General features: G+C 36.8%; 1 protein-coding gene across 4 annotated transcripts in view; it reads right to left on the reverse strand.

The window, feature by feature from the left end:
- SUGCT (succinyl-CoA:glutarate-CoA transferase) overlaps positions 1 to 17,160 on the reverse strand; it is a 339,843-nt gene that overhangs the window by 257,254 nt on the left and 65,429 nt on the right. For all 4 annotated transcript variants that reach the window (XM_075418584.1, XM_075418586.1, XM_075418583.1 and 1 more), the window contains one exon: positions 13,209 to 13,304. In XM_075418584.1, the coding sequence (XP_075274699.1) occupies positions 13,209 to 13,304 (96 nt within the window). The remainder of the gene's footprint in view (positions 1 to 13,208; positions 13,305 to 17,160) is intronic.

Below are 17,160 nucleotides of genomic sequence, written 5' to 3' on the forward strand. Positions count from 1 at the left end.
GATGTTATGGGAGACAGTGTCGAAAGCCTTGCTGAAGTCGAGGTAGACAACATCCACGGCTCTCCCCTCATCTACCCAACCAGTCACACCATGGTAGAAAGCTATCAGACTGGTCAAGCATGATTTCCCCTTGGTGAATCCATGCTGACTACTCCTGATAACCTTTTCCTCCACTCGCTTGATGATGACCTCTAGAACGAGTTGCTCCATCATCTTTCCAGGATGGAGGTAAGGCTGACCGGTCTGTACTTCCCTGGGTCCTCCTTCTTGCCCTTTCTGAAGGCTGGAGTGACACTGACTTTTCTCCAGTCCTCGGGCACCTGTATTGTCCTCCAGGAAAAGGATCAAGAATTTACATGTTTCACAAACTGAACATGAATTAAACAAAGGCTCCTTTGCAACAGCAGGGTAACATTAAAGTGGCATTTAAGAACATCAGCAGAACCCATAAGATTCATGAAATAATCTTTCTGTTATACTTCAAGATGATAAAACTGGAGCTGGAGTAATATACTGCATTTGGTTCTGGACACCACAGAAACTATGTGTTCCAAAAAGAAAGTACAGAGAATAGCAGTAAGTTCTGGAAAGTGTGATCTCAGGGAAAAGACTAAACAAACTGGAATGCTTAGCCTAGAGAACACCGAGACATACCAGTCCATAAAGTCATAAAAGACTACTGCAGAGAGGAAGGAATCTGGCTTCTCTGTTAGAATGCTCCTCTTAATGTCTGATCTGACTCTTCCTAGCTGTGATTTCAACACTTCTTGCCTTGTGTGCCACGGAGATAATGAATAGTGAAGCACTAAAATGAATGGCCTGGAAGGTTGTGCAGTCCCAGAACAAGTCAGGCAAATATCTGTGGAGATCAATATTGTTGAAGACGATCTTACACGGAGAAGGGATAGCCCCATCCAAGACTGTTTTTTTATGATCCCTACTTGCAGCATTGAAACTAGCTCACATACTGTTACATTACATTGTTCAATGCCATGCAGTCATACCCTGAAAGACAGGAATAATCTCTTTTGAACAGTTTATGAACAGCTATTTAAATAGAGACCAAACAGGAGAAAACCAGAAGGAAGTGGTCAGCTGTTACAGATGGAGGAATGACACACAAAAGTGGTCTACTTGAATCACAACAGCAGGAGTCAAATCTCAAAATATAGTTAGACACATGATAGGAAACACAGCAGCAGTAATTCTAGAAGTAACCACTACTTCATTACTTGCTACAGCATGAAACTGGTGATTTTAAGAAACTGCTCTACCTTGTATTAAAAATGGATTGGGAGCAGTCACCCAAAAAGCAGGATTACATTAAATGAGGTTGCAACAAGCACCCAAACCAGAAATACTATAGTTATTTTACAGGCAAATGTAGAGCTACGTTTCCAAGTTTCAGTCCAATCTCTTGACCGCAAATCATTTACATTATCTTTTGAACTCTGACAAAGGCTTGTAGGATGAATGTTTGAAGAAGCTCACACGAGATGCACAGGAAACCACTATGAAAACCACTGATATTCTTAGTTGCTTTCAGCACCTGGTACTTGAGAAAAGAAACTATTCAACTGTTTCCTATTCATCATTATTACTCAAAACTGTTAAATGGCAGGAAATAAAATTACTTAAGAATCTCCAAGGAGGTTGAAAAGGTATCAGTGAAAAGATAGCATAATTATGCACAAGTGCTAAGAGGTATCACTAATAATATACTCTCAAATGAGCTACCTGATCAGATTCTTAATACGTGGAACTCTGTTCCTGTCCAAGGCTCTCCTCCTCATTTGTGGATTAAATATGTCAGTAAACACTGTATGTATTAAACAAATCTCAGATTCTTTTGTGATTCCAACAGTCATGCGATGGTAATTTTTTACTTCTCAGTTATCCTCCAACTTAGACAAATTAGTGAATGTGAACTGGATATGTAAAAAGGGGTAACATCAGTAAAATCAAATGAAATCCTAGAATTACTTCAAAACATTCACTCCTATACTTAAAACCCTCAAATTAAATAAAATACTGTAAGCTTGTACACAAAAGAGGAAGAAATTATTCGTGGTTTTTGGAAGAACTAAAATAAGACTCAGGCTCCATTGTTCTAAGCCTCAAGCTAAATTAAAATGCAGTCTCTGCCCCAATATGCTAAGTTAGTAACTTGTGTGTACTACAAAAGGCTTTGTTGCATTGTTACAACTGTTATTCATGGTCAAAATTCTCTAGCCACTATCATAACCACACATGCCAAGGATAAATTTGACAAGGTCAAACAGTTGTCTCTGTTTAGAAGAGACATTATCATACAGACTAACATTGGTATTTATAATATTTTATATTTCTTGTCTTTATGCGAGGTTTTAACTGTTGCACAGATTCAGCTAATGCTCCTCTACTTGAAATCACATCAACTTCCTACTTGTTTATTATTACTAACATTCCACATGACAATGGGTTGTTCCAATGCAGAATCACAACTAACGTAAACTGACTGCATATCAGTTGGACAGCAAATTAAAGGTTAACCTTGTGTCTGTTTTTTATTTTTATCTAACAAAGAATAGCCTTTCTACTAAGATACTTTAACTTCTATTCTTTACCTTGGTAGCTTTCTAAAATTTAAAATATAAAACATAAAATATTAAATACAAGATGGGTCTTCCATATGGTTCCAAGACAACATTTTGGCATTTCAGACTACTTCTACCTAGAAAAACGCAGAAAAGGAAAGATGAGTAATGATGTAAAACTAATGTGCAAAAGTTTGAAAAGGTCATTAAACCCACATATGGACACAGCCATTCAAAATTTGAGTTCCCTAAACTTGCTGTAGCTGACATAAACCAAAATCACAGTCAGAAAATTGCTTTGACTGCTGCTACCTCAGATACGCATGTTGCTCCAGCATTAAGTGACCTCACCTCTGCAAGTTTCACTGGATTGGGAATCATCAGTGAAACTATTCTGTAAAATGATCCATGGTGAAACAAAGCAAAAATTATTGAACACAGACAAAGGAACCCCAAGAACCTTTTAATAGCAAAGCAAACTGAAGTTGTAGTAAACTCAAGTTGTAGCTGGTAACTAATCAGTAAAGTTCAGGCACAGACCTATGTGCTGTTCTACCCTGGCTTAACACCTAAGAGGGAGATACAGCAATGTGATGCTGTTTAAAAAAAAAAAAAGCAAACTATTCTCTGGTGCTTTGAGAGCATGTGAAAGCTCTTTATCTTACTCATAAACATGAAGAATCCACCTAAGGCACTCGCAAGATCTGGACACACCACTTGAAGAAGTGAACAATGTTGAAATCATGTCAGAGAGAAAAACAAAAAAACACAAGAGGTTTAAAAAATATAACCACGGGGAAAACATGAATGAGCTAGCCTCACACAAACCAGGAAATAGAACACTGTAGATGAGCTCTACATATATTTTATATATGTAAAAACTTGCTATATGGCAATCAACTGCCACAATGCATCACTCACTATTTAGCAATAAACCTTTTCCTAAATCCAGACTATCTTCCGTATTGAAAATGGAATTATTTCTTTTCTCGTCTCAGTGGGTATGGAGAACTAAGCAAGGCTGTAGCAAGTGTTTCAGAACTTCTGGTGAAGAGAAATTGGGACAAACACCTGCCAAAAGTATCTTAGATATAAATGAACAAAGGTGAGGGTGCAGACTAGATAAAACTGGTTGAGATCTCCTTTGGGATACACATGTGAGATCAATTTCTCTAGCTTAATTTGTACTGTAACAATTAATTCCAGTCAGCAAATATTGTGTGTTTTAGACAATGGTCAGGAAGTATGATCCTGTCAAAACAGAGAACTGCTTTCCAAAAATTTATCCCACACCTTCACCCTTATCACTCTCAATATAACTGAATTCAAATCTTGTAGCAAATGTTCTGCTTACCTTAAAAAGTAAGCAAATCAAAACAATTTTGGTAACAACAGGGGTTTAATAATAGACGAAGCCTTAGATTACAATTTCTCAGTCTTTCTATCATTAAGTTTTATTAGTGAGAGTACTGGTAAAAATACCTGTTTTAGCATCATGCAACTTTATATCTGAATGTAGTAAAGGGCATGAGAAACAACATTAAGAAGCACAGCAATTTAAAGCTTATTTTCAGAAGGAGATTTAGTATCTAAAACTTCCAATGCTTTAGTAAGGCAATGGGACTGAGACTTCTTAACTGCATATGTCACTTTTGAAAATACAATAGAAACTCTCTCAAAAAAGCCACCCTTCCATTTAAATTCCCAGAAGCTGCCTGAGTACTGGAGGAGCACAGCAGTTATTCCAGTGGAGCTAAGCTGAGTAGCAGTAATGTACTATTTTTAGAAGAAACAATATAGCCCATGCCAAAATTAATAGTATATATCAGTGCTTGGAAATTAATTTTATGACCAAATTTGCATGATAAGTCAGCTCACTGTGAAAAGAAAGTCATCCTGCAAAGTTGCAATCGGGTTCTACACTAGAGCTCTAAATAGCAGTGCTCAATACCAAATACACCTAGCAAGCTTCATAAATGCCACTCCCAGATTGAGGCACTCTGAACATCCTCACACAATATCATAACCTCTCCCATTAAAAAAATAAGAATAGATGTGATTTATATAGCAACTCCATTTATTAAACTAGCTCTGGGTAGTCACGTTTCAGAGTTTCATGCAGATAAAGCACAGACCTCAAACAGATACATTAAATGTGAACAGAAATGCAATTCTCATCATGAGAGAAGGAGGAATGTTGCAATGAGATGTGGGAAACAAGCATTTTTCTAGGGAAAGTAAATGCTATGTGAAAGTGTTTCACATTCCTGAGGACTGTATGCAAAAGAGTGAAACAGTTTCGAACACCGTTACGTATCTGATGGCAGATGGTTCCCTTTCGGCTGAGCAGTGGTAAAGGTTCTTAATCAGGTCTGCAAGTACAGTGAACCTTCACATTGCTGAAAGAGAAGCATCACTCCATTAAATGCAAGTTCATAAGCAAGTGTTAATCCCCGTGCAATGTAGTATTTATCATTTTTCATGCAAGTGCTCATTCCAAGAGGATTATCACTTCCCCATCCTGCCCTCTGGCTGACTACACAGGGCAGAGAAATTCTTTATTCCATATGGAAGGGGAGAGGGAGGTTGGAGAAAGCTGTGATCTCCAGCTTCCAGTTCTGTTGTAGCTACTCCAAATTGAAAGTGGGAAAGAGCACAGGCCAATGTTGCAGCAGTTGCTCTTCAATGAGAATATAGATACGGCTTCCCAGAAGCAGTCTAGCAATCAGTAACACATGTCACACTACGAAGATGGGGGAACAGAGACCAAGGGGTCCAAGCACTCTTTGCTAGGATCTGTACAAATCCTGCCAGTCCACCCAACTGAGCGGTTAGATGCACCTTTGATTTGTCCACACACAGAGTATTTTGTTTAAGCTCGATTAAAATGATTCTGTTTGAAATGCCTCAGATTATTAACAAAGTGACACAAATCAAGTACTATAAGAGCTGTACTACAGCTAAGATCTGTGAGTATATAAATCCACTTGTGTAAGTTTATGAAATTTGAGCTGCCTTTCCTAATTAGATATGCACTTTTCTAAAGAACCACCCTTTAAGGTGTAGAAAGTTTAGAAAAGAACATATTTTAAGTGGAAATATATTAGTTACAGGACACTTCTGCTTTCCTTTGGCGCGTAACATCCTTACCTCTATACTCATGTCTCTGCCTGCAGAACAGTTACAGAGTACATACAGCTCACCTGGGTGCTCTTCTATGACAGACTCGTGCAACAATGCAATCGTAGGCAAAAACATGCAAAGACAGAAGTTCTAGACTAAATGGTATGTCAAACACATCACAATCGGAATATTATTTTGTAACATGCCACACATACATAAAGTCAAAAGCACTGCATATACCAAAGCAGCTAATAATGCTGATAATTTGTATCTACCATCCCACACAGCTCCTTCGAAATAAAAGCTGCAACAAAAACTAGATTACATGAATGACATCTAGCGGACATACACTTCCATAACAATTAGCACTTTCCAACCAAAAATGTCACAAGCTTCACACAGTAAAAGCAAGCACCCAAACGTCAACTAAACAATGGTAAGATAGTTTCCTGGGGTTTTTTTATTTATAAATTTTTCTTTCTTCATAAAGTTAATATCATCATGTGAACATGCCTTAATCTCTCCTGTGAACCTAGAGTGTGTATTATTCACCATAAATCACCAGGTCCTCAAATTCCTAAGAAAATACAGCTTTAGAAGATTGTGAACACTGCCAAAGTCCTTACTCATTTCAGTCATTTGAAGTACTTCCTTTGTGTTTCATTTCCCATTACTGACCAGAAAGAGCTGACTTGTCCTGCTTGTACAATACCTTGCATGAGAGATCATGGTGTTTTATTAGGGTTTCTAGCTACGATGGCAATACAAACATCTAATTAAATACGCAGGAGGATTATGTCAGGAGTGATACTGCTGCGCGCATATTTGAGTTCTCTTTCAGACTGTTTAAATATGATTTACCTTTTGAGCAGCTGCACTGCATATACATATATGTACAATTATGAAACATATATTCAGAAGAGCAAAAGCAGAGTTTATTCTTCTGCCCTGGATCCAATATGCAGGTTAGAGGAAAGCAGTGAACCAGTTGCAGTCAATACCTCTCTCTTTCAAGCCCACAGATCCTACTTTTATCCCTTTCCAATCAGCTACAATTTGAAGGGCAGTCTACTGATCTCTGTCATGCTGCCCTTCCTAAGAACTACAATCAGACATGGATATACCAACCTGTAATATTCGGTAACCCTGCAATGTGTCTGGAGGCTAACCTTGTTGCTATAAATAATAAAAACGAGGTCACTCACCTCAGCAATGGATGAATGTGTTCTGATCCTAGTTTTGTCAGAGTTCTTCTCATGTGACCATGGACAAGTGACAAACTAATAATCTTAATGTACAGGGTAATAATGTAATGTAAATGTAATCTTAAATCAGCATAAATACATACATAAGTCCAAACATATATATAGGTACACATATAAGAATGTTTTATCATGGACACAAAATAATCTACGACATTTCCCAGGAGGAGACAAAAAAAAATGAGACAGTGCCAATTATCACCTACCATTCCTTAATAATAATTGTGATTATCTATATCTGTTTTGCAAATTCAAAGCATAAGACATAAAAAAATACCTTGCAGGCATTCCTTAAAGTACAAATGTGCAGGACTATTTCTTTCGGGAAAAAATAAGTACCAGGTTTTAAATTAAAAATGCATTTTATTACCACCTGAAAAGTTCCTGTGTACAGGTAAGAAGCTGTCTATTCTATGTGAATATCAGGTCAGCTTCTTTAAAGCGCTGTCTCTGTGACAGGATATATATGAATGAAGTTCTAACTACGTCTCAAATTCTATACTGAGCATGTTTCTAAAACTGCCTAAGGCAATTCTACTGATTTGGTTTCCAGACAGTGGCTCTGCCCAGAAGAGAGTCTTGACAACTCACTGAAGGCCGTTTACCACAAAGGTATCAATTTAATGTTGTCAGGTTTGAATAACTAGAATTCATTCCTCATAAATGGGCAGCTTTCTACACAGATTCCCACAAATGATTGCTATAACTTTTCATTGACAAAAATGGCAAGGAAACAGAATCGCTACTCCAGCACTTCTTACCAACCAGAGCACCAGCTGTGGTCCTTTATAATCACAAAAACACCAAAAAATTTGTGCAGTCAGTAGGTAATCTAGTCATACCACAGTAAGACACTTCTGAAGAATCCAGTACAGAAATTTACAGAGACTTGTCCAGAAAGAAAGAAAAAAAAAAAAGTCCGGCAAATTATATCCTTGTTTTCTTGTTTTACAGAATCCAGGATGACACAGGCCTTCATGACTTCTCTCTTTCCTGTGCCTTGTAAGATAAAGATAGAAAGGAAGCAACTAGTTAAAACAACAAACCCGTAGCTAAGTAGTTCAAGGAGATACACTAAGCCACTAGAGTATCTGGCAGATCAGGTACCCCTCATATGAGTCAAGACCTGTATCTTGAGGATGGCCAAAGTGTTCTTTGGCAACTGAAAGCCTGCAGTGTAAGAGCGCGCACTTTGCTGCTTAAGAGCACAAAGTTTCTGTTCAGTTGATCTGTGAATACATTTAATTTTCACTTCAAATAGGCAATAACTTCAGCAGTGATATTTCATTGCTCAGAACAACAATATAGGACAACGGAACCCCCCCCAAGGCAGTCTGAATAGTCCAGGTGAGTATTATGTAGATAAGGTTCACAGAGTAAGCAGGGTCAGCTTGAATTTGCTGAATCTAGAAATCCCCCCCAGAAAAAAAAAAAAAAATCTGTATTTTATTTCTTTCCTGTGCACAAGTTCCATCTTCTCCTAGATAGAGCCATTACAGAGCAGAAAGATTTTTTTCATAACATTCATTGTGGACTTATTTAAGGAGAGTTTCACACAGAAAACAAAACTTTGCAAACAATCCAAGCTCTATTCTTTGTTGATTTTGATTGCAAGACACATTAACTGCAGAAGTATCCCAATAAAACCACATAAAGGCAGAAAAGAAAATGAGTAGACATCACCATTTTTGCGTGGAATAAGCAGTTTCAAATTTCTAAGTGATTGACATTACTCCTGTTGCTCTCTCCACTGGAAGAAAAAACACATTAAAAAAAAAAGTCATGAAAAGTTCTGTGAGATTCTCCAGAGCTGAGTTAGGAAAGTCGGTGCACATTATGCCTTTGTACAAAAAGCATCTCTGCCAGATGAATCATGTAAGTAACAACTTACTGCATTTCTCTGTTCCTGTGATGAGACACGAGCGACATGAGTGGGATTTTCTTTGTAAGACTCCTGGGCAGGATGAAATTCCACAAGCAAAAAGTATGAGATGTAGATGCTAAAAATAATGCAGAGATATTTATATCTATGACTACACTCATCTTCCTACTAGCTCATACCTTTTACTTCCTTGTGAGCTTACACTTTGGTTTCTCTAACACATTTCAACTGCAAGGCCTTTGAGGCAGTGACAGTTTTCTCACATAAAGAAAATTTTATGCGTCACGCAATGAGTTGATGCGTAAAGAATCTAAGTGATGCTCTAATACAAAAACCATTAATATTGGATCTGATGAGTTATGACAACATGCAGCTCAGTCAACAGAAAAGATAACTGGTTAAAATAATAATTTCTTTCTGGTCTTGTGGTCTTAAATTCTGTGCAGAATGGCTGTTCCACTTGCATATTCTGAAAATATATATATGTATTATATATCAGTACACTGAAGTATACTTCAGAAGACCCTGTGAGCCTTAGGACCAAATGTGGAACAGAAATAGCATATTCGTCGGGTGGGTGGATATCTGTTTCTCAGTTTTTAAAGACACTTTTGTCAATACAGCCTGAGAGAAAACAGTCCTATAGCTTTTGCTGAAAGTTTGCCTCAAAGTGCTGCCTGGTTGTGCAGGTGTCTGATGGCAGGGTGATAAGCTGCCATAGGAAACCCCCTGTACACATGCAGGTTATGATAGATGTTCTCAGGAGAATGAATATCAATTCTGAGCGGGCCAACTGGAAGATGAAAAAGTGCATGTCTAGATCTCATGCGTGGTACAGGCAAGCTAGCTACACTGCTGAAACCACAAGAATGAGGGAAGACGTTATCACCCCAAAATGAAATACAGTCACACAACTCTACTTTTCAGTATAATTACGTAAACTGGATGCTTTTAAGCCCCTGATTTCCTCTGGATAATCATGGAGCACCTGTAGCTAAACTAGGTGTCTCATTATAGAAACTTGTTTAAAAAAAATTGCAGTAATTACGTTTAAAATACAGCCCAGAACTCAAGGTTTGTGTTTTAACACTTGAAACGAAGCAAACTGGGATCTGGTTACACGCACTATCACAGGAGTGACCTATTCAAACTACATTGCTCTGGTTAAAAAGCAGATATGCTGAAAGTAGAGGATTTCTCATGAAGGGTTCAGCACTCAAAAATCAAGTTCCAATTTTGATCCTGCCATGAAGTGAGCACATTATCAGCAAATGAGAAATACCTTAAAAGAGTATGAAAGTCCTTGCACACCAAACCTTACATCTCTTTTATTAAGAGCTTGTTGCTCACATGAGGAATAGTTTTTCAAAGGTGCAACAAATCTTGGTAGTTTCAGGAAAGAGAAAACCCAGCTACCCATGAATGCTCAATTTTTACATTTTTAAATACAAGGAAAAGTAAGAAAGGTCAATCTACAGAACACAAACAGGGACAAATTATGCTGCTAGTTTTTCAGTCAAGAAGTAACAGTGAATTCAGTGAAATTAGAGATGTACTCAAAGCTAAATTTGGCCTTGTAAATAGAAAAAAAACCAGAGCCATTTGCAAAGATATTCTGAACAAAATTACTCAGCTGAAACTCAATGAAATCACAGCTTCAATAGCATTCAATATACATTACTGAATGTGTCAAACAGCACTAGAACTTACTGTAACAAAAAAGGTACTATGTATGTACACTAAGATGCTTTCAACTGCACTCTAGTGTGACTCTGATTAGACTTCTGTCACACAAAAAGATGATGTAAATTATTCAGATTATGCCTTTTTCATATCTATAAAAGGATCTATCATGTTTACCCAATCTTCCACAATTTAATATAGTCTGACACGTTTTAGGAGGATTGCAGGCTCTGTATCACTTCAAAGTTATAATTTACTACCTGTGTGAAAACTGAAAATACAGCAAATGAAAATAAAGTTGAGGACATAAGAAAAAAAACCCCAGCAGTTCATTACCACATTCTTGTTCTGAAATATACAGAAATTCCATTTTCTGAAATGTGATTTTTATTATTTGAACAAATGATAGTTCACTTACACAAAATACCCTGAAACAAAAAAAAATTATTTGTAAAAATTAGCACTGTGATAGTTACATATTAGTTTAGTAAGCAAAAGATAGTATACTCAATAACTAGGATGAGGGACGAATGTCAGGTTTCGGAGTTCTGTTCTGAACTACATTACAAATGAGCTATGGAATCAGCTATAAAAGCAGTACAATAGCAACAGTGAGGGTTAATTCAAGTTTCTGAAGAGCTTTGCAGTCTAAGTATAGCTTATGTAAGTAAAGCGAAAAATAAACTCTAGAAAGCATAATATACTTATGGTTACAATCAGAATTATAACCATGCTAACTGACGGAATGTTAACAGATGAGCCATAAACACACATGCACAACTCCACCCATAGTAAATCCACCCTAATTATTGGTTTATGAACAAGAAAATTCAGATTAAAATTGTTTATAATATTGAGGTAATATTTCTAACATCCATGTGCAGAAGCATAGGAACTGTAGTTTAGCTAGGATTTTAAAAAAGAGAATAGTTATTTATATATTGACAAATCTAGATTAAAGAAGAAGATAGCTAAAATAATATCCTCAACTTCCGTATATTTAGAAAGCTGTCCATGAAAAAAGAAACAAAGGATACTCAATGTATGCTTTTCTTTTCATTTTGACAGTGGAAAAACAAAGGCAAAAGGAGATAAAAGAATGCAAGTTTAATTCATGCAGCCAAATGCAGTACAGTGAAGATACAATGTTTTGTTTAATCAGGTTTTTGGTTTTGCTTATGCAAACCTCAGACACTTCAGATCTGTTTTGTACTTTCAACATACCAAAGTTCAAAAAAGGTTGCACCAAAAGGTCACATTACAGAAACACAGCAGAATGTAACTACTCCTGTAGTGGACGCCTGGTTACACTGGGTCGTGCAGAGCTGTTTTATACTGCTACACTGTGCGAACCAGAGAGTAGCACAGCCACAGGTGTGCTGTCCTACACCTGAGACAGGAATACTGCAGAACCAAACTCACCCTTGGAGAAACAGCTGCAACATCTCCCCACCAGACTGAGATCACTTGCAATCTGTTCTGGCTAATCCATAACAAGACAACTGACCATGCAGTGGTATGTACTGGAAAAAGCCGCCTAGCTCACGTAGAGGTAGCTCTTACAGAAACAACTGGTTTTGGTTTTAGACCTGGGAAGGCCCGGCTGTGACACTAGCCAGCGACACTGTCCTATGCAATCATGGAAGATTTTTGCTTCAGAGTTTCTATGGCCACAAGCAGCCAATCTTTTAATGTTATGATCACCACCATCTTCACCACTGGGAAGATGACAATACATAGTTTCCCTCACTTTCTCTAAAAAGCAAGGAGATGGTTAAGAAACTGAGTGGTCTTCAGGTGCAGTTCTCCCGGACAAATGCTGGAAACTGTCCCTCAGGATTTCAAGGACTCTGGCCAGAAATCAAGAAATCCAGGCTCTGCCTAGCTAGTTGCAAACATGACTATTTGATGACAAGTGTCAAAAATTACAAAAGAAAGAATATTTTTTTAAAATTAAATATATGCCCAAGCATCCATAAGTTAGCAAGACCTCCATTAAGAACACAAAATTAACAGCTAGGAAAGTACAAAATTTTCTTTGTTTACTGGAAGAGTTTCCCATGCTAGCCAGGACTAAGATAAAAGTTGCAGTAATTTTTTTTTTCCTGTGCTTGTTTATACGATGAAGGTCATGTTATTTTAAGGAATTTCAACCCTTCATCAGACACAGCAGACTATGAATTCCTCTGGGGAGATCTGAGGTCTGGTTTAATTCCTTTTGCCAACCTGTTGTCTTATTGAGCCACAATGATTTGTAGCAAAATCAATGGAAAATGACAAATATGTAGAACTTTCATCTTCATGGTCTTTTAGATTGTTCTTGTAGACTCACCAAAATGCAGAGGCAAAAGATTTCAGTTTATAACTGGGATGGAAGTCAAGTAACCCTTAAAAAAGTTTTCTCTGTCAGGTGAAAACCAATCAAGTCATCATGCTAGCTTTAAAGTCATTCAATTTCAACAAACACCTTTGATCTCTCTCAGTGTTCTGTTACTAATCTACTGGTGCTGAAGAAATATGCAAAATGCAGAAATGACAATGAAAAACAGAACCTTGTCCTACCTAGACAGAGACACATTACAGACTAGAGCAGGTCATGGGAAAAGTAACTCAGTTCTTAGTCGCATAATACACAAAATCATCAGTTCCAAGAGGAAAAAAAACCTAATGCTTTCTGCTTACCTGGTACGGAACAATACTCCCATGAGCAGTACCCCAGCGTTTTGCTTCAATTTTGCAATTCAGGTAACTGGCTGCTACATGAGTGAGACATGCAACCTGGAAATGGAGAAAAAGTAAAGTATTCAGGAAAGCTAAAACTTTCTTGACAACCTCTGAGACTTCTGTATATTTACATGTGCTTGAGATACAAAAGTTAAAATACTTATCTCACAAAAGTATCCTTCATATTTTACACATTATGCAAACTTTTTTAATATAAAAAAAATTAGGCCATATCTATATCATGGAAGTGCTTGCGTAAGTACAACTCCATAGACAAAAAATACTACATGTCCTATAACACTACTAATACTAGACAAATCTAGCATTAAACTACCCTAAGAGATAAAACAGTATTACCCTAAATACTTTGCAGAATGGTCAACTGCAGCAAAGAAAAAAAAAATCAGTGTCTTGTCCAAAGTCTAGTGGGAAGCATGATGGATTTGTGGGATAGAACTCACCATTTCCTGAACCTCAATCCCATGCTTAAATCACACATACTTTTTCTCAGTTACAAGATTATCTTTCTGTTTTCTCCTGTGCTTCTCATTTTACGTTCAAGCTATGGAAAATAATTCTGAATTCTTCAGCTTCCCCATATGCTCTGTAATATTAATTAAGTGGAAGGCCTTGATAAATCATCTGCCATTAAAAGATAAGGAGAGATTTATCAAGTTATCAGTCAGACAGACAAAGCAGGAAAAAGATTAATTTTGTGAAAAAGTAGAGCATGCTGATTTAGTAACCATAATCTAAGTGGATAAATATATACTTTGTAAGCACAAATATATCTTAGGAAGAAGTGGACATTTACGATGCAGTAATGCATGAAAATCAGCGGTTCTGTTATAATCAATGGCAGATTCTTTATTCTTATATCTTAGAGAGAATACAGTGTGTGACTATATCTGAAGCCAAGTAATGCAATAAAGCATTACAGTTAGCAGCCAAGGTTATCACTAATTCACCAGACACAATGTATTTGTTTTATGCTGTCAATTAGTTGTGTGCCAGTAAGTGTGTTAACTGTTTGCCTAAACAACAGGCCATGTGACCATTTTTTCCAAAAATACAATTTTCCTCATATTTCTTCCCTAGATGGAAGAAATTTGCTATGATGATCCAAGTGTTTACAGAGTTCTGTGCCTACTAATCTGTCTAATCTACATCGAAACATGCAGCAATAAATTCAGAGTCCACCATTCACATTCAAATATGTGAATTATATCAGAATTTCTAGAAAAGCAATGCCATTTCATTTTCTTATCCTTTCTCCATATATGCAATGTGAATATGTCACTCTCATATTTAAACCAAATATTTAACTGTCAGTCATGGATACAGTGATTTAGTCCAGCAGAAAACCTAGCAAAACATACAGTAAATAAGAATTTAACTGCTGCCAAAAACTATATCCATATATACTAACTACAAATACAATGCCTTATTTCAGAGTACTGTTGGAAAAAACTTTATAGTTGGATTTCAGCTGCAGTTTATTATATCGCAGTGTCACTTCATTCAGCTAAAATGTTGAATAATGTCTAGTCTGTCCTTCAGTCCCCAGGAAAATCTCAGCAATTCAAGAAATGGAACTGGGAAGTACACAGAAAGGACTTTTTCTTCCGTTCACAACTTTCCTCAGTAACAGAATGAAACACACTGGTATTACAGAGAGAGTTCAATGAGTCAACAAAGTGTGTTGTTCATTAATAACACATCCCCTAGACCCATTGTTCCTGTCACTTTTCAATTTGGGGTCACAATCCATAGTGATATTTTTTCTACCACAGAAAATGGCTACGCAGTGACGATGACATACTAACCGTTACATATACTTCTGCATTTCTGTGTAACACTACACAGCTGCTGTATTCCACACCAATTTCACTGACAGGTGAGATGCATCCACTACAATCGGCTTTTGCTTTTAAAGACACAAGAATCCTCTCTGATACACGTATCTAATTTTTCACCCTTCTGGAAGGAAAGACTTTACCAGACTTCACTGTGGGAAGAACGGAGTGTATGAAAACCTAGTGAAACAGAAACCCTATAACACTGATATTGAATATAATGGAGGCAAAATTTCATTCCATTTCTTCATTTCTATTCTATGCCCCAGAAATAGAGCTATGAGTTTCATAAACAAAATTCTACTCAGGAATTTTCACAAGAAAACTTCCACCCTTAAAAAAACAAAAATCTTTTTAACACAGTGTTACAAATCGCTTCAACTTTGTTGATGAGATTAATACAATTCTTTCAATGGTGGCAAACATACATCTAGATTTCTCCAAAGCACTTGTTCACAGTACAGTAGGAAAAAAAAATTAAAACATAATACTTGCTAGATACTGGAACTGTGCCACTAAAGCTTCTGTTCAAAGACTTGTTACAGCAGCAAGAGACAGCAAATGCCAGGGAAGTCAGAAGCTTAGTAAAGACTGAGCCATTCTGGAATTTAAAGTTGCTTAGACTATATCAAGGCCTCAGTTCAACATGATACTCAGTCTGAAGAATAATTCCATTTCAGTCAATGTACCGATCGCTTGCTTGAATGCGTATGTCTACATATCCTGCTGACACTGGCTTACTTATGATTGTTTTTTCAATAAGTCACGAAGAAAAAAGTCTTTTGGTTCCCTCCGACTTCCTTCTCCGAGTCGGGTACCTTGCTCATAGCCAAATCAGCCACCAAAAAAGAATTACTAGAAGTAGTATCATCATCATACAAATAAACTTATATTGACCACACCAAAGTAAATATTTCAGTACTTTGTACAAACGCACTTAACTGAGTGAACTCTGTGCCCTTTTTCCCCTTTCATAATAACTCTGATGAATTCAACGGACTTAAAAGGCAATTCTATTTCTGCTGTCCCATGAAGCTCTTACAGACAGTCCCAGGACTACTGTGCTTTTCCCTTTCCTCTCCTCCTGGCTCAGTTCATTCTGTCTGGTCTCTCAAAACATTTTACTCTCACTAAAAAGGCACTATCCAAAAAAAAACAAACAACCTTTCAGCATATACATTTTATGTCCTTAATAAAGAACACAAAGACATTATCTACCTACACCTTACAGTAGTTAAGCAAACTGCTGAACTATAAGCGTAAAAAAGATATCCCAAACAAAGGTTTCTACAGACATTATATCCCCTAGAAACAATGTTTTTAACAAAATAAGTCTGTTTCTCAAAATTCCCCTGTAACTCAAGACTCAGGACCTCACTGCTAGAGACGCTTCTTGCAGCAGGAATATCTATAGTTCAATCGATCTCTCAAAATGAAGTTTGGGTACATCTGTATTACATATTCAGTTAAGTATTTTTAAATCTCTATTTAAAATTGCTTTCCTGAAACCTTATAGACCCATTTCTTTTCTGCTTTAATTAAGAGATAATCCTTAAAAGTAACCTTTTGACTTGTAACATTAAAGCAGATTTAATACAATGATACAGACATCTCTGTATTCATTTACTTGCAGAGACAGATCTATGCACTGTAAATATGCATTATCAAATATCTACAGATAAGCGTTTCTTTATTTCACATCAATAAAGGGAACACACATTTAAACATTCCTTTCTGATATTACTGTTGATGGCAAAATCACATATTTGCGTTACATAGTTACTTGAACCAGAACAAAAAGAGAGCTGCATTAAGGTCTGAAAAGTTATGCTCAGCTTATGATGGAATCAGACAGATGGGAAACAAGATCTTTAAAGCCACAAGGTGAGCAGACAAAGGGAAGAGACAGAATTTCAAAAGATTTTTTTCAAGATAGCACATCAAACATAATTTATTACAATGAGTTCACTGAGTCAATCACTCATTTACACGCAAGTTCATTAAGTGTGTATGAATAACAAAAGATGACAGGAAATTGGAAAGAGGAGAAAATA

Source organism: Opisthocomus hoazin, chromosome 4 (assembly GCF_030867145.1).
Source record: "Opisthocomus hoazin isolate bOpiHoa1 chromosome 4, bOpiHoa1.hap1, whole genome shotgun sequence".
NCBI lineage: Eukaryota > Metazoa > Chordata > Aves > Opisthocomiformes > Opisthocomidae > Opisthocomus > Opisthocomus hoazin.